General features: G+C 40.8%; 1 protein-coding gene across 2 annotated transcripts in view; it reads left to right on the forward strand.

Annotated features, from left to right (window-relative positions):
* Positions 1 to 26100, forward strand: part of KDM4C (lysine demethylase 4C) — a 1395856-nt gene that overhangs the window by 768646 nt on the left and 601110 nt on the right. For both annotated transcript variants that reach the window (XM_069230128.1, XM_069230129.1), the window contains exon 13: positions 19623 to 19816. In XM_069230128.1, the coding sequence (XP_069086229.1) occupies positions 19623 to 19816 (194 nt within the window). The remainder of the gene's footprint in view (positions 1 to 19622; positions 19817 to 26100) is intronic.

Here is a 26100-nt window from a genome sequence, read left to right on the forward strand (position 1 = left end):
TCAACACAAATTTCGGCTTACTTCATCTGTAGTTTTTCACATTAGTGGGTGCTGCTAGTGCTGTATATCTCTAGACATGTGTTTCTGGGTTTAGCCCTTCATCCGTAGAAAGCATCAGTCTTTCTTCTGGGGTTGCTGGAAATGCTGCCAAAGCCCTCTCGGGTCTCAGTACCACTCACTGGTGCACAGGTCCATCAACCAAAGCTTGTCAGCTAAAATACTCCCTTGAGCCAGTGAGCTGACGAGCTCACCTGGGATGCACCTGTGTGCCCGTGGAGTGGTACTGTGACCTGTGAATACTTGGACAGCATACCAGCAACTCCATATGGCTTTTCTCTGCTCTCTACTACTTCTGCTCTCTACTGATGGAGGGCCAAATCCAGAAACACATGTCTAGAGATAACAGTACTACCTGCACCAACTTTGGTGAAATGCTATAGTAACTTTGAAGTAAGTGTGCTGCATTTACCAGGATGCAATGGGGTGAACTGTGCTAGGATGAGAGGCAGTGGGCTACCCCCCCTTGTGTTAAAATGTGCTACACATTGGCTAAGGAGCAACCCCAGGAGGTTTTGCGTGCTCAATTTACCAGAGCAACAGCTGCACCCACTGCATTAGCATGCAGAGTTCCAGTCCTGGACATCTGTCAGGCAGCAATATAGGTGTCCTTGCACACGTTCACCGAGCACTACTGCCTGACAGTCAGGTCTCAAGGGGCAAGTATTTTGCCTGTTAAGTCCGGCAGGACTTCTTAGTGAGATCTTGGCTTGAAGGCCCAACTCCAGGGATGGTATTGCTTGGGTATCTGTTCCAAGGTAAAGAATCTGCAACTAGAAGTCTCATATGAACAAAGTTACTTGCCTTTGGTAATGCATTATCCGCTAGACACATATTCTAGCTGCAGATTCCTTACTGATCCACCCATCCTTCTGTTCTGCGAACTGATTTCTAGAGACAGGGACTTCCCTTTCCCAGCCCTACTTCTGATGCAGCAGTGGTCAGGGTTCTCCATGGCTCTGTGCTTGTGGCGTGGAAAGTTGTGAAAAGAAACTGACATCAGCGCACTGGTGTGGCACCTATATAGGTTCCCCAACATCATATCTGGCACATACGCTGCCTACAATGGATACGAAGCGGACCTATGCGCACAGGGGTACTGCTCAAGAAAAATCTCTGGATCCAGACTGACACCTGGGGGAAATTCTAAGTTAAGGAATCTGCAACTAGAATATATCTCTACCAGATAATACAGCACCAAAGGTAAGTAAGTTGTGTGTTTAGGAAATGCATAGCTCAGCATTCTTTGGAAATCTATCTCCTCATATAGATGATCTTCATAGATTGGTTAAAATATCATTCTGGGCTTGCAGCGGTGGAAGTTATTGACACAGGTATGGAATCTCTACAAGAGACCTTCTAGGAGGTTTGAGTTGTCCCTATCACTAATAATTGGCTTACAGCATCCTCCCCATGAAAGACATTTCTTGAGGGATAAATAATGATATTCAAATCTAAGGCTTATTTAAATGTTAATATTGTCCTATTCTGGTTTAACCTACCTGACTATGGTTCTGCCACCCAGTTCACAGATTTGACATCCTCATTTATTTTGTCTTCTAGTTGGTGAATATTGAGTTTACATGGTGGGTACACAGTTCATGATCTAGTTGCATACCTTACAGTTATAGGGTTAGAGCTACCAGTTGTGGAACCCTCTGATGTGCATGATTTGGACCTTGTTTTTGCTCCCTCATGATTCCTTAACAGGTGATAACTAAACTTCTGAGCTGCAGTTGTGAGAGTTGTAATAAATAATTGCATATCAGTTTGGCAGTGATGGACAGCGCTCTGGTCACAAGGGCAGACCCTATCTGTGACAGCCCAACTGATTTTCAGGCAGCTTCCTTGCTGAAAGATGTTCCTTCTCCATCTCCGACATATTCAGTCAGCTATTTGTACTGTTTTTCAAGAAACCATGGAAAGGTACCCATGTGAATTTTAATGCAGTGTGAAGATTCTCATTAGAAACGCATATGAATATATGTATCGCAAACAATAGACCTAGGCTAGACACTGTATCTTCCATCAATGTTTCATGTAAAACAAAAGCAAAACGTTGTATATTAACCTGAATTGTTCAATAAATATGATTAATAATAGCAGTAAAAACCTCAGAATAATGATGGGCATCAATGCAAATAATGTGTAAATACAGTACAGGGATGCATAAGCTAAGTATGGATATTTTTTCAAGACTTATATGAGAGAACTTTGGTATCTCTAAGTTTGTATTTATTGATGCATATTTTGGAGTTGAGTAACAAATAGATACAAACTCGTATTATCTCGGACATGTCCTGTCAAACTGTTCTCATCATAGCATTTGTCTCTTCGCATGCCCTTTAGCATTGACAGTCCGCCTGTGTTGACCTTAACGTACCATTCAATGAGGGAGGGTTCCATTAAGGTTCTGCTTTTCTCGAGGTTTAAAAAACTAAAGACCTCTTTAGTTTGTTTAATCCTGTTGAAGCTGTTCTCCTTCATTGCTAGCCGTGGCACACACTCTGATCAGTAGGGATGCTTAATAAGCTGCTACTTAGAGTTTGGTTTTTTTTCAGGCACAATTTTAGTTTTCTGCTTTTTACAATTGTGAACACCACCAGCAGGATACAAAATACAGACACAAAACTGAACAAAATGATTTTGCCTGCCTGCCCCCTCTGTTTAATTTTGTGCAATCCAGTACTCTGACCAACAGAAAACACTTAACTTTAAGCTCTGTGGTATATCATACTTGGCTCTACTTTGTGTTAAAACTCTCAAAAAGAATATATTCAAATTTTTGGGGGTTAGGTTTGCAACCCTGGATTATCAGGACAGGATGGCGTCCCTCGACTTGCAGAATGACTGTTTCTATTTCCTGAAGTCAATAAGTGTTTACCAAAGTCTCAGCAGTAGGGCCAACTAACCTTTGGAGAGCCAAGATCTATTTCTTAAACTATCTAGATGGCTGATTGATGAAGGCATGCACTCATCAACTGGTGCCTGATAACGTTGCTTTCCATCAGTGTGCTGAAATCTAGTTATTAAGTTTTGTAATGCCTTCTATTCATACAGTTTATTCTGGACAAGCCCAAGCTGAGGACTTAGGACCATAGTAACAGGGACTGTCAGGTTTGCTTTTGGTGACACACTCCAATTGAGGAGCGCTGCTAGTAATATCTGTGGCGGCAATCGGTTCAGCTATCTGGGTGCTTGTCAGACACTGCTGTGGTACAAGACGTCCTGTGGTAGACACCTGTTGCAGACTTGGTTGTGGTGTGTGTCAGTCATTTTGTCACCACACGGTGCAGTTTACAGTGGGCATACACTCATTTTTTGGCAAGGGAGATCTGGACAAGAAGATTATTGTATTGTTGCGACATCTATGAAGTAGCAGTTGAGGGCTATTTTATTGATGCTGTGAACCTTTTGCCCCTCTCTTTGAGAAGTACTGGGACCGATGAATGTGCATTCAGCTTTCATAAATCATTTTTTTTCTGTTTCCTGCCACTTCTTGCTTACTCTACATGAACTTAAAGGTGGAGACCATCAGCAGGCTTCATATCCAGTGGTGTGGCGGATAATTGTTACTTTTGGGAATTTGCCTACATGATTTATTTGATTTTTCAGAGAACATGAAGTCTCTGTTGTTTTGCACACTCTAGTTTCCTCCCAAGGACATTTTAAAGTTGTGTTTTGGATCAGATAACCTTTCTCTTCGTTACGCATTTCCTCTGATGCTTTTGATATCATGGGCGGTACAGAACTGGGCAAATGTAATTCTCATTGCTGCAGAATGGGCAAGGAATTTCTGCAACGTGGAGCTGCCACAATGCAGCTTTGGCCCTCGATCTCCTAGCTGCAAAAGGGTGACCTTCTCTTGCAGCAATCAAGACAGGTCTTAACCTGAACCTTTGTATGATCCATCTCTATGCTTGAAAAAATGAAAGGAGAAAATTTAGTTTGTTTGATTTCCCTCGGAGGTTGTAGTTACTATTCTGGCTGTGAGAAAAAACGTACATGTGAATTTCTGGTGTGGCATTCTATTCTCCTAGTCAGGTAGGCCATCTCAGGCCACAAATGTTTTAAGGCCAAGTAAGGCCTTGTGTTGAATACCATTGAAGGTTACACAGCCACCTTGTCTGCTATTTTGTACTAACCAAAACAGCTTTTTAGCCTATTGTTAACTTTGAAGGCAGCCTTCTTGATTGCCATCACTTTGACTTGGAGTGTTAGCGAGCTGCAAGCGCTATCCTTTGATTTTCAGATTGTCATATACAGAAAGTGAATCCCAGTCCATCAAATGATCTCTAAGCTCTTTGGGGTTGTTCGGAAATGTCACAACTAGATTACCCTTCTGCACTGCTCAAACCTTTGTCAGGTGATCAAATGAAGTGGAGATACGTACCAGCTCTAGTTCTTTTATTACAACTTCACCGTACAAAAGGGCATAGGTGCTTGATGGTTAATGTGGAATGCATAACATGGCCATGGAATGTAGGCTACCTAAAACTTTGAATATTGCAGTCTCTCAGTGGTCATTCTGATAAAGACTAATATGCTAACCCCACAACCCATCCTTATCAATTGTTGAGAAGCGATGTACAACAACTGTGCAAACGAAAAAACAGAAGAAGCTAAATGTAAAACCAAAGCCATGCTCCACTTGTGATTCTGCCTGTGTCCTTCTGTAAAATAAATTTTCATGAAATTTTAGAGACTAAAAAACCAAAAGCACATGAAGTTTATGTTGTACTTACAGGGCCCTATTCATCGGTTACATTTGTATATTTACTGATCTGCTTATTTAGAACTACACGTAGGTGAAAGTCAACACTTTTTTCGGTTCACCATTTCAGGGTCTTATTTTACAAACGGAGTGTAGACTTGAATCTCTCCATCCCCCCTCTGTTCAGGTGGTAGCAACATCTAAGACTGAATTTACAAGTGTAAAGTTACTGCTGGTAGCTTCTCATAAGTAGGTGGAGTGGTAAAGATGTTATGGGAAAAATGAATAAAGTTTATTATTTTTAAATCTAAATAATATTTTAATGTAAATAATTGGAAAATAAATATTTTTAACAGAGGAAATAAAATATTAAAGCACATTAACTCGTCAAAATAAAAGTTAATAAAATGATTTTGTAATTTAAATATATAAATATATTTTTTTAAATGATATTTTTATGCAAACAAAAAACACCCCACTAGCATTTATTAAATATGTAATACATTTGGTTAATAGTTGTTTCATCAGTGTCAGATATATATATTTTTTTTTACTAAAAGCTTAAAAATATAATTTCATGTTTTTTTTATTTATTTATTAGATTTTTATAATTTTTTGGACTTTAAATATGTATTTAAATATGTATTAATTTAAAAGTCAGAATAATGTAATTATTTTAAGATTATTTCCCTTGTGTGGTATTTTGAGTCCCTGCGTCTATTGACTTCTATGGGAGTGTATTGCATTGCCTGTGAATGGCTGTGTAGTGCAGGACTAACTCAAAGGTGAGGCTGGAGTACATTCACACCTACTTAGTAACCTTTAGACCTGTACTAACTTTAGAAGTGTAGTTTGTAACTAGCAATAATATTATTCTTTTGTTGGTATTAGAATGGTCCTCTCTAAACCCCTTCTTACATTTCCCAAAACCCATCCCAATTTCAAGTAATTATTTCCCGTTTTCCTACAGCACTTCCTGACCCCTTTCACATTGATTCCTAAAGCATATACTTGCATGTGTGAAGGTCTCCCACATAAAAAACAATATGAGAGTCAGAGGCAGAAGTCACTGCCTGTAGTTTTGTGAATAGCATTTTGTAATTTGAGTAGTACTACTCACGGTAGGGAACAAGGAAAAAAACAAAAGGAGAACTTATTTACAAAAGACTATCCTAATGCCACAACGTCTGTCGACGTGGACAAGTAAAGAAAAATGAAGAAAGATGCAAAGTCAAAGAAGGGGCCTTAAACATACACAGGAAAGGCTGTCAAAGCTAAAAATAGACTCCACTTGGCAGGAAGAGGGTGGACCTCAAAAAGGACCAAACACAAAGAGACAGAGGGATGCTGAAAGTAACAGGAGAAAGAGCAAGGAAACTGGGAGAAGTGAGGACGAGAGTGTGGAACAAACAGCAGTGGTTGGGGGCAAGAGAAATTGAAGCCTAAAGGGGGTACTGAAGATGCAGAGGAAGTCATGGAGGCATACTTGTGATTTGAGAAGTGGTGAACGCCACCTTCCTACTACTGTTTGACCAGCCACAGCCCAGGAAGGCCATGGCCTACCCAGGTGAGTCCTAGAACGCTACCCCATGACACTATGTTCCCTACTGATCACTTGGTGGTGGTTATCTCTTCACCGTACATCCCAAGAGCACTAACAAGCAAAACCTATTATTGTTATTTTCCTTCTTATTTTTTTCTTTTATTAGATTGCAGTAACCTATATGCTGAGAGTATAGGTTTAGGGCGAAGAGCTCATAACTGAATCATGAAGACATTTTATTTTCTAACTTCTTTCTACAATCACTCTTCCACTGGATGTGGGTTAGCTTTTCTGGTAATGACTACCCCCAGAGTAGAAGGAACCTCTCTCAAAAGGGAGAAGAAGCTAGGATTTAAATAGCCTGACATTAAACCTTATGCTCACCCGGATAATTTGTCCCTTCTCCAAAGTGAATGCCTGTGGCTAAACCCTGAAGGCTCTGGAAGAAAAGAGAAGATTTGAAGATCAGTAACATCATAGGCAGTATTTCCAGCATTTGAAGAACAATACCATCTTTCATAGTATTTCCAGGATTTGAACTTGTAGGAAAATAATTGGTTTTAGTTGTATAAGAGCAAGAAAAAGATTTGGCTGGTGCAGGAGTTCATGGACAACACCACTGACACGTGGTACTGCGACAAACAGGTCGGTGGGTTTGTGGACCCCTTGTCAAGAGGCTGTACGTCTTTTGACCTGGCTGGAATGTCAGTGCATTTCCCTGGTGGTTTAACACCTGGTGGGCTCTCTGACCACTAGGGTGGACAAACTCAGCTGAAGTTTCCTGGCAGATCACCCGAAGGTAGTGCAAGCTTTTTTTTTTTTTTTCTTTCTTAGCCGTGCGTAAAGCCTTGGTTAGATTTGTTCGCCACCACTGAGAATGTGCAATTTCAGCAGTTTTGCATGCTGGAGTTTCAAAGGTGACACTTATTTGGAGACTATTTTTGTCTCAAGTGGAGCTCTGGCCTCCTGTCCACCTTTCCGCCTATACTTCTTCTGCCCAGAGTTCTCAAGGAGATCATGAACAACCAGGCTCTAGTTATTCTTGTGGCTCCAGATTGGGCATGGAAAGTCTGGTATCCTCAGCTGTTGAGAAAGACCATTGGTCCTCGTATCAGGCTGCCTCTTCAATAGGCTCTTCTGTCAAACCAACAGGAGAGGGTTCTGCTCCTGAACCTGTGTACCCTTCACCTTCATATGTCGAATTGAGTAGCAGCAGCTGACAGTTTCGACCTTCCTCCCAAAGTCTGATGTTATTCTGACAGCCAGGTGTCCCTCCACCAAGTCGGTATGTGCCTGCCGTTGGGATACGTTTGTGACATGGTGTGATTCTTATATCGACCCCCTTGCTCCACCCGACTCTAAGTTTCTTCTATTTACTCTATCTTTGGCCAAGCAGCTATTCTGAGCACATTTAAAGGTTATCTATCAGCCATTTCATCATGTTTGTGGTTTCTGGACTACCCTTCTTTATTCAAGTCATTAGTTGTGACTATGTTTCTTAAATGCTTGCAGCAAAATCCCCTCACCCCCCAGGCCATTCATCATGTCCCAGTGGGATCTAAATCTGGTCTGAACCATCTGAATCTATGCTCCTTTTGACCCTCTGCACAATTGCCCTATTCAACTATTGACCATCAAAACTGGCTTTTTTAGTGGCCACTACAATGGCCAAGAGTGTCAAAGAATTAAAGGCACTGTTGCGCCCCTTCCGGGGCAAGCTCGCCCTCTGGACATGCCTCCTTCCTTCTGAGTGTTGTAACTCCTTTCCATGTAGGTCAGAACCTCATCCTACCCATCTTTTTTGGTCCGCCTCACCCCTCCAAAGAGGAGGAGAGACCTCCACCGTGGACCAAAAAGAGGCTTGTCATTCCACATTGATCACACAAAAGAGTTCCGGGTGGATCAGCTCTTCGTGGGCTACGTAGGAATCAAGAAAGGGGAAGGCTGTGACTAAGCAAACCATCTCAAGATGGGGAGTGGTCTGCATCAAGATCTGCTATGCATTGGCCAAGAAGCAACCCTCTGAGGGTTTCTGTGTGCATTTTACCAGAGCTAAGGTTGCAACTGCTGGGTTAGCCCCCCGAGTCCCTGTCGTGGACATATGTCAGGCAGCAACTTGGGCATCTTTGCACATGTTTACCAAACACTACTGTTTAGACAGGTCAGTTGTGATGGGCACTTGGCCCATTGGGTCTTGTAGGACTTTCTGGCAGACCCGCCTCTGGGGAAGCATTGCTTGGGTATATTTTCTGAGGTAAGAAATCTGCACCTACCAGTCTTTATCAGGTGAGCAGTTTACTTACCTTTGGTAGCGCTTTATCTGGTACAGACTAGCTGCAGATTTCATACCAGCCTTCCTTACTGCCTGCTCTACGAGCCGATGGCAGTGTAAGGGATACCCTTCTTATGGCCTTAGTATTTCACAACAATGGTCAGTTCTAATTGTGGCTCTGGGCTCCTGGCGTATAAAGCTGCAAACGTAACTGTCATAAGCATGCCGGGGTGATGCCTATAAAAGTACTATTTAACTCTGAGCCAAAGAACACTACCTATTGACACACAGGAGTGCAGCTCGAAAAACGTCTGCATCCAGTCTGAAGCCTGAAAAATATTCTACGGTAAGAAACCTGCGGCTAGATAGTCTCTACCACATAAACTTGTTCATAACTCAGTGGTGTCAGACTCCTCAGTGTTTTGGCTTGACAGTCTTCCGCATACCGCTGCACTAATGTGTTTGCATGACCCTATGACTGTGCCATGCTCCACTTTAAAATAACTTATCATTCCCTTGCTATGCTTATCTCCAGCACCTTCATGATATGTATGTGTCAGGACAGTGTGCACTTTATTACCACAAATTCCAGTGCTTTCTAATATTATATTTTACCTTGGATTCCTCCCTTTATCCTGTCCCAGCTCAGTCCAGTCGGGATCTTACATCTTTTCTTTAAGTCCTTTAGCCCCTCTTTTCTAATACATATCTATACAAGCATAAAGTCTACCATGCACAACAATGATGCCCAGAAGACTGCCTGGCGTCAGACACCTTTCAGACCTCAACCATTCTTCAAAAACTCTCTCTATGATCAAGCTAGTAGCTGCCTTTCAGTTACTCAGGGCCTACCTTTTAAATTGTTGCTCAACCCATGTCTACAATAGTGACATCTGTAGCACTTTATCTCAAGCAAATGTGAGCTTGTTCTTTATTGTGGAATCTTAACTTAATTCATACTCTCAGGCCATCCTAGATTTTTAAGTCCTAATGAACTTTGATGTAATTTGGGGAGATTGACTCAAAAACACTCAAGGTATTTGGCTGTAATATTTCTGAGCAATCTAGTCTATTCCACCAAATTACTTGACTCTTTCAAAGTTGAGTGGAGGTATACCTATGATAATGTAATCAGTTGCTACATCATATGTCTAGAGCACACAAAACCATAATCAATTATTTTACTGAATATCTAACAGAACATCAAATGTCTAACTCCCACAACATTTCTGTAGAGATGTCAGTATCAACTATGACTATTCTACTGATACATATGCAGTGCTGGCAAACCTTTTCAATCACTTCAACCTCACATAATCATCTACTGCCTGAATCGCTCCGAGGGTAGGATTATCAAACTAGTCCTATGTGATGATAAAATGCTTGTATACCAACCAACATACAAAATAGACTGGTTGGGCCATCTCACGATTCTTCTTTCTATTAATTTCCGCTGCAACATTGTCAAGACATCTAAGCAGTGTGAACACTATAATCTCTTTAACTCCTGCAGTGAAATTCTGAAAATAGATTGGTTCCAGAGCCCCCCACCCTTCATATAGCCATACTGACAAAAACTAAATGGAACTCCTCTTTCTCCAATGGTTTCTTTTCACTCTAGCACAATAAGAAAGGTCCCAGCTAGTGATTAACCTTCCATAAAGCAAGACAGAAATACCAAGACGATGTTATTACTGTGAAATCCTAATACACTCAAGGAAAAATGAACTGCTCCCTAAACCATCCAAGAAATAATTAAGTTTGGTGAAACTGAGCTTGACTTAGTAAGCCACAGAGTACATCAATCAAAATCGGTTTAAATGCAATTAATTTCATTAATTCTTCTCTAAAAATATCATCATCAGTAGAAATACAGTATCTTTGTTAAACAAGTCTACTTTGGACCTATCCTTACCATCATCACAAGCCAAGCCTTGGATGCGATTCTCCTTGTACACGGAATCAGACCTCACAAACTTTCCATGCTAAAACAACTCCAAGGACATGATTTAGAGCGTGGCGGGTGGGTTACTCAGTCACAAGGGTGATGGATATCCCATCCGTCAAAATATAAATCCTATTATGTCCTATGGGATTTATATTTCAGCAAACGGGATATCAGTCACCGTTGTGACAGAGTAACCCCTCCACCAATCTCTAAATTAGGCCGTAAATCATACTTGTTATTCCATCAAAAACGATTGGTGAAAATGCCCCACCATTCTCCCATTTATAGTGGCATCTTATTAACAGTTTCTTTCTAAAACTACTTTTCTTGAATCACTGAAGACTGTTCAGATTACTTTTCTATTAGAAGAAACCTGCAATTTTTTTGAAACCTTAAACCATTATCAAACCTACCTTGGCTGGGAAATGGTTTAAGACCAATGTCACAATTCAACTTTATAATAATATAGAAAAAAACTATTTCCTAGATCCCTATCAATCCCATTTCCAAAAAGCGTGCAGTACAGAAGCAGCTACCTTCAAAATTGTGGATGTTATCCACTGCATGCTAGATGACTGTCCTGCCTAACTTCTTGTCCTGCTGACCTGACCTTTATAGCACCACTGACTACCAGAGAAATCTACAGATCTTAGAAACATGCATTGGCTTCATACAAAGGGTTCTGCTATGGTTCAGGGCTTAACAACCAAAAACAACTGGTCCTGATAGGATGACATTAACCCACAGTGGTTCTGCCTCGTATTGTCACTCAAAGTTCAATGCTACCTCGGTATTATTCATCCTTTACATTGAACCCTGGAGAACCTCGATGGGTAAATCAGGTGTAGCTATTCATAAATGCACAGACAGTAATTAGGATCGCCTAAAGATCTCCTTTGAAGGCATTCAGACCCTACTGTCCTGAACCCTGAAAAAAACAGAAAACATCCTCATTTAAAGAACTGAAGATCTAAAAATCACAATGAATGGTTGGATACTATTATCTTCAATGGGGACATTTACAAAGTATTGTGGAAACCAGATCGCTAGATATTTGGTTAATTTCTCATGTTGTCACACCAAACAAGTCACTGCCAAAACTGGAGCTGACCTCTACACAGTTATGAGAAGAAAAAAATGAAAATCATTTTTAACCCATTGACTTCAGGTTAGTTGTACAATAACTGGCCCTGTCCAAAGTAGACTAGAGAATTGCAGCCCTAGGAGAGGTAATTGATTTTGCCCCAGTTCATGTCAAAGCAGTAATTCAATGCCTTGCCAGACTCCTCTTTCACACCAAAATGTGATGGTATAATTCCAATCCTCAGAAACCCTAATTTACTTCCCCTGGTAGACAAAATTAAGTTCCAAACTGTGGGCATCACCAGCAAAACTAGTCATCTCAACCTGATTATCTTTTGTCTTCTATCAAAAGATTGAGCAGCCATAAAACTGTAGGAAGCTCAGAGTATCTTACACTAGAAACCAAATGTATCAACCCAAAAGCGTAGTTAAAAAAAATCTTTCTACATGGCAGCTACCTTTTCATGGAACTCCTTACCAATAAACATCAAACTCTACGAAACCGCCCTAATTTTTTTTGAAGAACACTGCAACCCTTCCCATTTGATTAATAACTCATCTATAACCTGTTGAGTAACTTCATATAAACTGTTCATCCCCCTCTTACCCTTTTCTCCCCAATGTACATTAACCACCTCCTGCCCCACACCCCCTGTTCCCCTCATTTGTCTACTTTTCTTTCTACAATACTATGTCTTTCCCCACTGTAGATGTCTTACCCTGCCATTCTTTTTCTCTCTCTCCCGTTCGGCTATATTCCTTTTCGCATCCTGCTTTATTTTTGCTGCTTCTTTTCACTAGCTACTACATTTAGCTTCTTACACTCTAACATTTGTACCACTGTTTACTTACCCCCAATATTTCCCTGGTAAGAAAAGAAAAGTTCCTGTGTTTTGATTGCACCATGTATCATTCTTATTTGTAATCCGTATATATGCTTGGCCTACAACATTCTATATAATATAGAGTTCACCATCCTTTGGCTTTATGTTCATTGTGGTGACACCTCAGACTTGTGTGTGCTAGATAAAATTGTATAAGTTAAAAAACAAAATCCATTGGCGTTCTTTGACTGTTTGCTGGAATTCGGCACATTTCTCGCCTTTGAATCCATCTCCATGTTTCATCTGCCTATAAAAGATGAGGATAAAAATGAATATGCAGCTATAGTAGCTCGTGGGTTGAACCTTATGGTTCAATGTCATCCCTTCGGACAGTTGGCAGACACATTCTGGCACCAACTAGTACCACTGGTGAGAAGTTGCTGTAGAGAAGAGTTCAGCGATCAAGTCTGCTGTCGGTGGGGGGGACGGGTGGAAGGTTATGCAGGCAGCCATGAGTAATCTGCTGGTAACTAATGTATCCACCAGAAGGAGCATTGCCTATGGTAAGTAACTTATTCTTCTCAGGTAAGTGGGTTGAGCTCAGGACTGACCTCAGTGTCTTGTACTGTTATAGAGTCAGTGTCCTATGACAGAGCCAGCTGCCTCATTCAGCGTCATAGGTGTTAAAGTAATTTTGCTTACATTTCACGCTGATCATGTGATGACGTCATTACCAGTAGCCACCAGTCACAGTGCTTGCCATATACACTACTTTACTTAAGACAGTGGGATTTGTTACGTTACCGTATTGGGTCATGGTCATGCTGGGATGCATTATGTTTAAAGCCTCAGTCAGTGGCTGTCAGGTTCAGTAAGATGGGCTTGAAACTCTGTTGTAAAAAGCAGACGCACTTTTAGCGACTGAGTGACTGGAATTCCACATTTATTTCCTCCAGGGGTCTAGAGACCATGCAGAATGTCTCTGTGCTGAGATTATGCCCAAGTACCTGAAAAATAACAGATGCTGTTGTGTTCCTTGCAGCACAGAGTGGTGCTGTACTCAGCCAGGAAACGTAAATGGAACATAACCCTGAGCTGCAAAATCATTGTTGAGATTGGCAGAAGAAAAGGGTACTGCATTACATTCGATGGCTTTTCACATCTGCTAGGATAGCTCAACAAGCAATGGCACCAGCCCATCTCACAGACGGTCTCAAATGTTTTACCTTTGAGAGCTACATTTCAGTTTAGTAAGCAAGATTTGTTTGTGTCTATAATGTAGCACGCGTTTGCTATATATAGATGTAATTCAGTTTGCCGGTTTCTCTAGTTTATTTTAAGAATTGTTACCTTTGGAAGGGATTTTTTTGTACTTGTTTTCATTCACGTTTAGTTGAAACACAATATGGTAATGTTCTTACAATTTTACATCATTTAATTCCCAGTCCTTACATGGTAGCGATGGTGTACTTGTTTTTCATTAGCATCCAATCTCAGAGGGAAGTACCTGCGGCGAAAATCTTTCTTAAAATTGAGATGGCGCCTAGGGACTGCGATGTAAATACAGAAATTAGTAACGAGGATTGAAAGTTGGCTTCTGCTCGGCCTATTTTGAGAGTTTGAATGTCGTCACGGACTTGCTTTACGTCTGCCAAGCTTTCAGTGCCTTTTACATCTTGCACGCATTTTTGAGGTTAGCAGACTGGCCTTGTGCCCTTTCCTGCTGCTGCTGTCTTTGCTGCCCTGGTATGGCTTGACATCACCACCACCAGTTAATCTTTGCGATGTCGGTGGCTTAACAACCTCATTTTCGTCTCCAGAAAAAGCTATCAATGTCCATACTTGCTACCCACCTTCTATTGTGTGTTCTAAAAATCCTCTGAAGACGAGCTTTGAAGTCACGGGTTCTTTCTTCTTTCCATTAATTGTATCCAGTGCTGTCGAACTAAAAACTCAGTATTTCAGTCCGTTTCTTCTGACCTTTTGTTTCAGACTTGGATGTGGTTTTAGGATTTGCACTATCAGGCATTGGCAAACTTTACTATGAGTGGCAACATTCTCCTTTTTCACTAGGGGCACATCCACACACAAAGTAGATCCCTTCGGTGCCAGGGACTACAGGCTTTTTGAGACCTAAAAATATGTTTATACTATTAACAAAGGCCTGCTTACTCGCACAACAATCATGTTTTATGAAAATCGTGGCAAAACAGACTGGCAGCCAACAGCAAAATCGTCTGACGTGGCCACTGCTTAGTACACATAGCTAGGAGCTTGGCCCCGCATGGAATCAAACCACATGGGGAACATGCCGAAGGGAAGAAGCATAAAAAACAGGAGAAACAAGAGGCAGAACCCATCTTCTGAAACACTTGAGAATCCTACTTGCTTGGCTTTGTTCCCATAAATAGATAATATCCAACTGACCCCAATAGCTAAAGCAGATATCTCCAATCTTTAAAAGAGCCATTTATGATAAATGGAAATCACCACGAGCTGCTGATATTATTAGTGTTGTAATAGTGACCACTTCAGACAAGATTGCATTAGTGGCCACCCTATAAAAAATTACCAGAAGTGATCACCGCAGTACATCAGGCAGATAGGCTTGCCGGCAATAATATAAATAATTCTTTGTCAGTTTGGAGTGTCTTTACCTGTTTTTTATATAGCAGCCATAGCTTCAATGCCCCTGCCGTCAAGGTAATAATATTATTAATATTTTCCTGATGCTGCATGATGTCATTCAAGTATCAGCTTTTAAAATATTTTGGTGGTTCAACTATTTTTCTGCAAATATCAATTTATGAGTAGTGAAAATTGGCAAATTTTCATCGCAAATACACACTTTTCAGTTTTTTTTATATATATATATATATATATATGTATATTTTACCTACTGACTGTCACCAGTAGGTAGTTATAGTTAGGACCCAGTTTCCACTGAAGAAGCATTTTTTGACTTGCCTGTATCTTTGGCAAGATTTGGCGAATCAAGTGCTCCCTGGAATCTTGTTTTGCATGGAAAGTTTTGGGGCTATCGGTTGAGCGGGGGCCAAGAAAAAGTGGGTGGGTCAAAAAAAAGTGCATTTCCCTTTTTTATTCCTATTGAGATTTTTAGATGCAACTACAGGCCGAACCGCTGGATGAAATTACACCAAACTTAGCAGGAAGGTAACTCTTGGTCCAGAAAGATTGTTTTTTTGTTAATTGGGGTAAATCAATTCGGTAGTTTAGTAGAAATAAAAGGAAATCCAACCTTGTATATCTAGAGGCGTGAAAACTTACTGAAGCCTCCCTTTCTCATGTTGAGATCTGATTGACTGCTGACACTTCAACAAGGAAGTGTTGGCAGTCATTTTGAGACTCTGCTTCAGCCGAGTCTAAAAAATAAACGTAAAAAAAAGAAAAGGGGGCAGGGTAAAGTCAAATTTGGAAAATAAACTGTGCATGGTGGTGGCACGAGTTATATTTACTTGAAATAACTCTATAACTGCTGAATATCTGTGGAACCTAACTATAATATCCCTGTAACCTTTGTTTTTTTTCAGTGATAGATATATATATATATATATAATCTAAGCAAACTGATTTGAAGGAGATCTTCCAGGGTGGACAGTGCCTTGTAACTAGTATAAGAGTACTGGTAATGCGGGGGAGGCAGTACTATAGCAGCAACATGGTATGCCTTCAAATTTGCATCTAGTAATGTTCAGGTAGCTCTGGTGCATGTCCACATAGATCTAAGGTGAGGTATATGTAATTTATGCTCATGTTAAATATTCCAAAGAACTATGCGGATGTGTTTTCACAAACATTTACTCCATAAACGTGTGAAATATGTTCCTAATGTTTTGGTGTCACACCTGATCTTACTATTGCATTATAGCATTTTTTTGGTACAAAGGCTATACAATTTTGATGTCATATATGCGTCTAAGGAAATCTGTTCACTTCAGATTGGGAGCATGAAAGATCCTTAAAGGGTGTGTTTGTGTTTAATGATATCAATGGTTTTATGTAGTTCTAAGGTATCTATGTAGTTGACTTTGTTTATAGCTTTTATGTTGCAATTCTCTGTCATCCAAACACTTATTTTAACTTAATTGGTGTTGCAGTTTTGGAAGGGTGATATATTTTTGGCCCTAATGAGGTTTTCATTAAGGAATTGCATTTCTTATATAGAGGTTTGCAAGGTATGCTTTTGAAGCGCTGCTTTTGGGTCACTTCTTGCTTTGAGGCTGGTGTTCATTTGATTTAGGCAAGACATTAAAAGCTCTTGCTTATCATGTCTAGTTTCAGAAGGAGGTAGGATTCAGATTTGGCATATGTTGATGTTTAGAAGCCCCATCTAATTACCAGCAGGAAAGAATGTTGCAGTGAATAATATCATGGGATAAACTACCAGAATGGACGGTTGGTTTTCCGAGATTTCCCATGAAGGCCAATTGTTTATTGACACTAAATTTCTTGCATCAACTAAGGGTGGTCTACTCAGTTTGAATCAAACCTTGGACAGTCTCTTTACCGCGGTCCTTCACAGCAGTTAACGTCATTGTGGGCAGGAACATATGCCATGTAGTGCCAGGGCATGGTGTTCTTTTTAAACAAGCTTTATTGGCATGTACTCTAAGAGCAAACAGAGAAGATATTGCAGTTTTAAAAAAACAACAAAAAAAACACCATATCAATGTTTTAAAACATAAATACCAGAATAAAGCAAGGTGCTGTATACATATATGATTGCATTCCTAAGCAGGCATCTTATCAGCAGCATATCTCTGATTGTATAACACTACTTCCTTGGATTTCCCTTTACACTCCAAATTTCAATTGCCAAGGCCATATATCTGCTGATGTTTCCTCTGGCAAGTCTTTGCATCGTAGAGGCACTTCATCTTTATGGAAAGCTTTTGATAAGTCATTTGCAGCCTATCAGAAGGGGTATGATGGTCCAAATGTCTGCTAGTAAAACATAAGGTGCATTTTCTAAAAGTGGTATCAAGTGTTTCTATTGCCACAGTTATAAACATAAATACCGTAAATAAAGGTCCATCGACTCGGATAATTTTCTGCAAGCAAGGGTGTGTTGGGGTTCCCAGGTGTAGGATGAGGAGAGGACCCTTTTTCTGTTGTAAGACAAGGTATTTCAAATGTAAATCACCTGCGAGGAGACAAAGTGTCAAACTTCAAACAGCCTTTGGAGGAAGTAAACATAGTCGTGGGAGTTTGTTAGCTTCTCAGATTCATTCCAAAACACGATCTGATCCTGTTGTCCTCCAAGGCATGACAAGTCTTCTGTTAGGTCATCAAAGCAGAACTGGCTGGATTGCTGATATGCCTCTTTCTAAAGAGCTGGCAAGGGTCAGTGTCTAAGTCCCTCTTCATCAGTGTTACATTGCAGGCTGCTCACAAATTATCATGCAAACTTCTAAACATTGCTAGACAGTCTATAAAATCTGCTGAAAATGAGCTGTTGACACTTCCTGCAGGAAGGAAACGCATGGGATAAAACTGAGCTTTTTTGGTTCAGAAAATAGTAGGAGACAGCTCAGCAGTCATTATCTTCAAGTTTCCAGTGGTTCAGGCGAATAGAAGTGGGGATCTTATCACCGCTCAGAAAATTCCCTCCTTCCTCAATTTAGTTGTGCCTTTTTGTGTCTGATGGTGGTCTGTGTAACTGTGATTTAAAAGATCATTGTGGTTAATAAGGGGCTTGGCTTCAGAAACAGTCTCAAAGCGTTTCCAAATGTAAGTCATTATTTGGTGGTAGGATTTGAGATCTAGTGGCGGGAACCTCTTTGTGTCTCACTCTCCAGCCAAAGACTATAGATTAATATTCATGAGGTTTTAATAGCCCTCTGGGATGAATATGATGATGATAATCTTAAATGGGGAGGTTTAGTGTCATAAAGATACTTTAGATGTTTATTTAGTACTGTTTGGGCTATGAAATTGGAGGACAATATCTCATTTGTGGCTTCCAACAGCTGGGTCAAGTTGAAGATCACTTATTCTATGGCAGTGGTTGCACTACCACCTCTAGTGTATGATGTTCAAACACTCTGAAGTCTTCATGGACGGAATGTAAAGACACATTTGCTATGCAGTAACTATGTTCACTACAATTATGTTCACTCCGCTGTACAAACCTGGTTTGCTATAATGGGTGCTGTGAGGTTTTAGATTCTTCCATTTCCATTACATTCCTGGTGAAGCATGTGGCAGTAAATCACAGTTGTAGCAGTGATTGTTGCCCTTAGACTTACTAATTAAAACCAACGAAAATATGTATAGACAGTGGTAAATCTTTGCATTTTAGATCTAGGAGTACTAAAGAAGGGTCAAAGTGGTGATGGCCTAATTTCTATTGCTAATCACAATTTCGCAGAGTGCTACACTTTCTTGTCACAGTGCTGTATTTCTTCCTTGGTAACAAGAGCATATTAGATATACTTGCGACTTTGTTTGTGGTGGTGTCACTCCCTCACCAGTGCATCAGACTCAGCTTGGTAGAAGATTGGAAGCCAAGTCCTATTTAAAGCGCAGTTGCCCTTTTTAAAGCGCAGTTGCCCAATTCTTGACAGCAGGCTACAAATACACAATAATTAACAGCAGCATATTTTTGCGGGTGGTGGTCGGGAAGGGACCCAGGTCTGTATGCTAATTGATACACAGTTAGGATGTGGTTGGTGGGAATCTTTCAGGCCTCTCAGAATATTCTTCATAGAGTCCTCATCATTTTGCATTATGTTACTGCTTGGTAGCCTCTTATCATCTCCACATAGACTCTCATAATCTTCACTGGTATGCATGTGTTCTGTCTGAAACTATAGAATGAAAAGGTAGAGTGTCCAGTGGTAACCAGAATGAGGAGAGTAGGAGTTACAAAATATAAATGTTGGTAAGCGCAGTTTTCTGTCCTCATGGAAGCATTCACCTCCACATATTAGAGCTATTACGAAGATGAGTAGGGCTCAATACAGTTAAAGTTACTGGTAATTAATGTGCCATTACAGAAATGTGAAAATATTGCTTGATACTTAAAGTTTATTTACGCTTATAATGCTCCAGCGATTCAGTCGAAAAAGGGTTGGATAATGGGAATTCAACTGACTGCTTAAATTTTATTTTGTGTGGTCTTGCAATTCGGTTTATTTGATGCTTATTTGTATTTTTAGAGCCACTTGACTTGCAAATAGGAGAGGAAGAATTGTCAGAAACTGAAACTGAAACTGAAGCTTGGGCCAAGCCTCTTGTGTACCTTTGGCAGAAAAGGCCGTGCAACATTATTGCTGAAAGAGAATATAATTCATCTGTTGCCAAAATGGAACCATATTGCGCTATTTGTACACTACTTTTGCCTTATTACAGGGTAAGGATGATCCATGCTAGTGATGTGTTTTACATTTATTGAAAGGTATTGGGTGGTATTTGAGTGGGTTACAGAGAAGGAGAAGCAGAGAGTACAGACATAGAATGCACTATTCCAGTTTCATCGTTTTGGTGCTCATAAATCATAAGATATACTTTTATTGACCCTGGGTCAACAGACAAGTACAACTGGAGAATACTTGTATGCATATTAGAACACATTATGGTTGAAAGAGTGGACTTTGAGTGAGTGACCAAAAATGCTGATAGTAATGTCCTGTCTACTAACAGAAATATGTTTTTGTTGTTACCATCGGTAACCAAACAGTCTTGAGCACTGGTGCTTTGTGACAAAGAGAGAGACTTAGTACCCACTAGAAATATAAAAAAGCAAGTATGTGATCACAAAGTTACCTTCCGGTATGCAAATGATTCTAATGGATACATCTGAGATTCCTCACTTTTAGCCTACACCTAGGTGCCTGCGTGAATCCTGGGGATATTTTCAGCAATGCTCCCTGCACCCTGGTGGAGGTCGCCATATGGTTGTGTGGTGACTTTAGGCGTCCTGGGACTACCTGGCGACTTGACTAGAAACTCACAGTGAATTGTGGGTAATGCCACTGAATAGTGTTACAGGAAAACCATAACTGAGTTTGACCCAGTGACGCAAAGACCCAAGATGTGAGGACATTAACCACGAGACGCCGGGTGCTCCGGCCCTAGGCTGAGTCGTCGTTTTTGCCACAACCGCTGGGTTGCTGGATCAACGGATCACCGGCTGCGGATTGACAGTTGCAGGAAGCAGGAGACACCAGGAGATAAGGAGGGCATCACAGCAGAGCCGGTGTGGTGCAGAAGTGTGGTGATTCGGACTGCGAGTGGAGATAGAGGCAGAGGCCGTTAAGGAGAGTGAGATCCTCCCCCTGCCCGCCCACCCGCAGCTGCTCGTTGGACCTTGTCCCTTATTCATTGCCGTTTGTGAAGCTGTGATGCTCTTGCCCTGGGCTACCCCCAGCCACGGCGCAGCCAGCCCACAGCTCCAGCAGGCACTCAGTGTCTCTGCGCTGCGCAATTCCACATGGCAAGGAGCGGCGCAGTAGAGTGAGCGTATTAGAGTGGAGGCCTGGGCAGGTGAGGAGCCATGCCCCCCCGGCTATCAGAAAGGAGAGAGAAGCAGAGAGGCCAAGGGAGGCACGGAGAACTAAACAGGGTGGTCGGGGAGAAGCCAAAGGACCGGAGGAACAAGAGGGCTCAAGAACCACCCCCACCCCACATGCCTCATATGCCCCATATGAACGAACCCTAGTGAATAGAACGGGGGTAAGGTGAAGGTGACAGCCAAGTGAGAAGTTAAGCAAGCCAGCCAGCTTTGGAGTTACACCATAAGGACTGTGATAAAGGACCAAAAAAATAGCGAGGGCATATATGACAGATCGATCAACGAGTGCCCTAGGTACATTAAGCACACAATTTATAACCACATTGGCAATCATCATTTGAAATGTCCACTATAGTGTCCAATACAACACAGGGGAAGCATTGTAAATGGCTGCAAGTGCCAGCAGTCTGCTCTGCTTGGCCCAGAGCCGTATACACAATTGTGGGGTCAGTGCCGTTGATAATTAAAAGTAAAGAACTGCAGCTGAGGCCAAAATGAGGTCAGGATGTGAAAGGCAAACAAATGCAAGAATAAACAAGAGAAGAAGGCTGCAGGCAGGGCAAACAGCAAAACAAATCACACCAATAAATACCAAGCACCAGTCACACCAATAAACTCTAGCCCTGCACAAATAAATGAACAAAGGGGCGACGCAAGAGAAAACTGGCAGGGAAATAGTTAAAAAACTGGCCTTAAGAACAAAAGAGATGAGATCAAAGAGGGTAATGGCGATAGCGTGGTGCTGGGGTGGGGCTCAGTAAGTGACACCAATCTTTTATCAGTTATGCCAGACTCACCGATTCAGCAGTATAATAAAAGTAAGAACAAAACTCCCCGGTTGAAGAGTGGACGTCCAATGCCCCTAGAAGTTACTGTGGAGATTGAAGGGAAAAAGGCAGGTTAATTAAAAGCTCCATTTATAAAATCGGGTGAGATAGATATAATGGAGAAAGTTGAAAGAGGAATAGAGGGTAACAGTCTAGTAAGTAAAAAGATTGAATTGCCCCAAGGTAACTCGCTAGCAAAACAAATACGGCAGGTGAAACAGGCCACACAATGCATCCGGGAAGATATAACAGAAACACAAAATGAAAGTGGACCTGCAGCGAACATAGTGAATGTGTGGGAAGTTATATTTAAAACATCACATTGATGTGAAACTTGCAGATCTAAACACTTTGATTATGTGGGCACAAACCCTGGCAGCAACAGCAAATATTGAGTGCGCATGTGCCCCAGTAGTGGAGAGATTGAAACAAATCCCAGAAGTGCTAAGGACCATTATAGAGGATATAAAATCGAACAATCTGGTAGTAAACAGAAAAACACAGGAGATACGGAACAAGTGCTGGAATCCTGAGAGGGAGATACAAACAGATCGCTAAGATTATGAAATAAAAGGTGAGGATAAGGAAGCAGCAAGAGAAGACAGAAAAGATGCTTCCAAAAATGTTAACAGAGGACCTAATTATAAGGATAGTGCAGTCAGTGAGAGTATTATGTGTGAGATCTAACCAGAAATTCAAGGAAACCTAATATATCAGAAGTGCAAATATTAAATGGAGCAGTAAAACGGGGAATGACTAAAAAAGAGTAAAGAACTGCGTAAAGCCATAGACAAGCAACGAGTGATTACAGCAAAGCTAGAAATTCTAAACATGAATAAAGGCCAGAAAAAAGTGGTGAGAGGTCACCAGGAAAGGGGCAAGTGGGGAGACAACGTATAAAACTCTTTCCAATATTTCAAAAGCAGGAGAGAAACAACAATGACTATGCTGGGAAATCTGTAAGTTTAAAATCAACTTAAGAAACATATTGGGCAGACAGTCCATCGAAGGAAAATCACTCCCCAACAGTTACAAATTCAGAAAAGGGCAATCATTTTGGGGAAAAAACAACAAAGGTAGATCAGCAGCAAAACATAAAAAAAAAAAAAATGATGGGGATAATACAGGCTCCAAACAGAAGCCTGGGGATAAAAGAAGGCAGCAAGTTGAAATCCCCCTCAGTGGAGGATCACCAGAAACCATAGAGAATAATCGTCAGTACCACCATACAGACAGTGATGTGAATAACAAGAAAGGGAGGATGGAACTCCCGGATGCAAAGAATCGTGTAACAGAATTACAGAGCGGAATAGGGAAAGATATAATGTGCCGAGTACTGGTATAGGATGAGGAAGGATCTGGTAAGGAATATAAAGGAGCAGTAGGAAGGGATGATTGGAACTGTCTCATGGAGTGTCCAACCTTATCAAGCAAAATCATTTTCACCCCTGTATAGAAGTCTAGAGGCTCACATGACTTCTTAAATCAGGGGAACATATTAAACTTATTACATGCAATTTCAACAATATCAGAACTTATCTCCAACGACATAGTGTCATTTGAGTTTCTGGGTCATATTGAGCGGAGGGCTCAGAAAGCCACCATGGTCACCTTCCAAAATAACTTACTAGCACAATCGGTAATGAGAGAAAAAGGTACGTTGGCTGCCTGTGGGATTCAATTATCATTACCCCCAAGATATGTACCCAGAACCGTTTGTGGTGGCTAAATCCAAAACAAACATGACCTCACATGAGAAGAGGGATCAATTATATTCAGTCCTTAGATCTGCAAGAGGAAGGACAGAAAAGGCGGAGGAGACGCTGCATCCCTCAGTGCCAGAAATAAAGGATAGGGCCAGACAAATAAATGTAGGCTGGTTAACAGAGGCATTACATGGGAAATGCAGGACGTGACCTCGGGAGAATAAGATTATTGATAGACAGTATTTCATACTAACCATTAGTTACTGGAACATAAATGGAGCACATACAAAGTCGCAGAAGAAAGATTTACCCATGTTGCTAAAAGGGATCAAATAATATGCCTCCAGGAAACATAGGCAATTGAAGCCTTTGACATAGAAGGGTATTCCGATTAATACAGTCCGGCAGTTAAAACAAAAAAACAGGGGCGGACAAAAGGGGGCTTAGCAATCTTTATTGAAATAGCACTAAAAATTGAAACAGCTGTAGTACCCATAGGAAATAACATTTTGGTGATAAAATTGACTAACTATATAGAGTTCATAAACACGTTGTTATACATAATAAATGTGTATATCCCTCCGAATGCAAAAATAAAGAGTTCATTAGTATTTGAGCTAAGCAAGGTGATAATGGCCTGCCAGAAGGAACCAAACGCATCAGAGATAATAGTAACTGGGGACTTTAATTTGGACTTGATGTGCCATCATGAGCGGGAAGAACAGGTGATCCAGCAAGACCACATATGGTCAATCACCCCAACCATATTCCACCGCAAATGAATAGGGACCCCAAGAGAAGTATGCATGACAAAAAGGCAAATGCATTAGTAAAGGACATGGAGGCCTTAGGACTGAGAGTCCAAAAAAGGGAGGTTTCAATCAGATAGTCCACGGAGAGGACTTATTACTCAGTCACTGCATGCTCCATTATTGACTACACAATGGTAACGCTAACTCTCTGGGACAGGTTAACATCTTTTAGTATAAATAAAACCCAGAGTGGCGACCACTAGTAGAAAGAATCGTGCTTTCAGTGCAAGTACAACAGTATAAACAGGCTCCCTTGTTGTTTGGGGAAGACACTACAATTAACTATTGCAGGGCAATATGGTCCAGTAATTTGGATGTCCCAATAGAGGAGCTGAAATATTAGTAAAGAAAAGTATAGTTAGAAGACAAGGTAGTAAAGCAAAACAGTGGGAGAATTTTCTTAATAAAATAATGGAGAAAGGAGCAGCACAGAGGCCCCATAAATGTCCTCAAAAAAGTTGATTCCTTAGGGGTAGAAGAAAACTATCCATTTCTACTCAGAAGTTGCGGAAAGAGCTGCATAAGAATATTAGGAAAGATCCACAAAATACACATCTAAGCTATACCCTCGCTAAATTAAATAGGACCCTGCACAGACAGGTCTGGGAAGAAAAAAGGGAGGTAAATGACAATTTTGACCAAAATGTTATACTTATCAAAACAAAAGAATGCAAGGCAGTTCTGGAAAGTCGTAAATGAAACCGCCCAGAAAGCCCTGTAGTTAAAATAAGGGTAAAATATTTTAAAGAATTTTTTAAAATCATCAGCAACTATGCCCCAGGAAGGTAAACCTAAAATTGAGAATATCAGGAAGGGGGCTGTAGGAATAGACACTCCTGATATAGAGAGACTCCCAGAGAATTGGATAAGGGAAATAGTGTTAACCTCCAGGAAAGATGGTGCCCCAGGACCAAATGGGATTCCCCAAACTTTGTATTAATCAAATATAGATCTACGGGGCCCTATACTGGCAACAGTTTATAACTGTGTGATACAGCAGCAGATAGTGCCAGATTCATGGCGGGTTCCATAATAAACCCAATACATAAGAAAGGAAATAGAAACGCACCAGAAAACTACCAGCTGATAACACTCCAAGACATAGAAGCAAAGTATTTTGCAAGCTTATTACTGGACAAATTGAGGGAATGGGCAGTAGATAGAAAGATAGTTCAATTAAATCAAACAGAGTTTACACAAGGAGCAGGAACAGAAGTCCGTATTCTAACATTGTCACTATTAATGGATAAACATATACTCAAGAAGCAACAATTGTACCTTAGTTTCATTGATTTTAAATCAGCTTTTGATTCTGTGAATCAGAACTTACTCTGGGAAAAACGTACACTATTGGGCATCCCAGCCAGCCCTCTTAAGGCTAGTCAGCTCCAGTATACTAATACGTGGGTGAGGATCCAAATAGGGTATTGATCTATTCTGTCAAGGAAAATATACACCTTTCAGGGATTAAAACAAAGCTGTGTCCTGGCACCCCATTTATTTAACCTGTTTTAGCAGATTTGCCATATGAACTTGAAGTAGCAAATTCTCACTCCCCAAGATTAGGCCTGATGACTATATCAAACCTGCTATATTCAGATGATCTTGTTCTTGTAAATCAAACACAGATTGGATTACATAGATTTATGGGAAGGTTATCAGAGTATTCAAAGGATAATGTGCTAACAGTAGATGTAAAAAAGACTAAAGTAATGGAATGCAATAGCAAAATAAGTAGGAAGCATAAATGGATCATGAATGGAGAGCAGGTTGAGCAA

Source organism: Pleurodeles waltl, chromosome 1_1, assembly GCF_031143425.1.
Source record: "Pleurodeles waltl isolate 20211129_DDA chromosome 1_1, aPleWal1.hap1.20221129, whole genome shotgun sequence".
NCBI lineage: Eukaryota > Metazoa > Chordata > Amphibia > Caudata > Salamandridae > Pleurodeles > Pleurodeles waltl.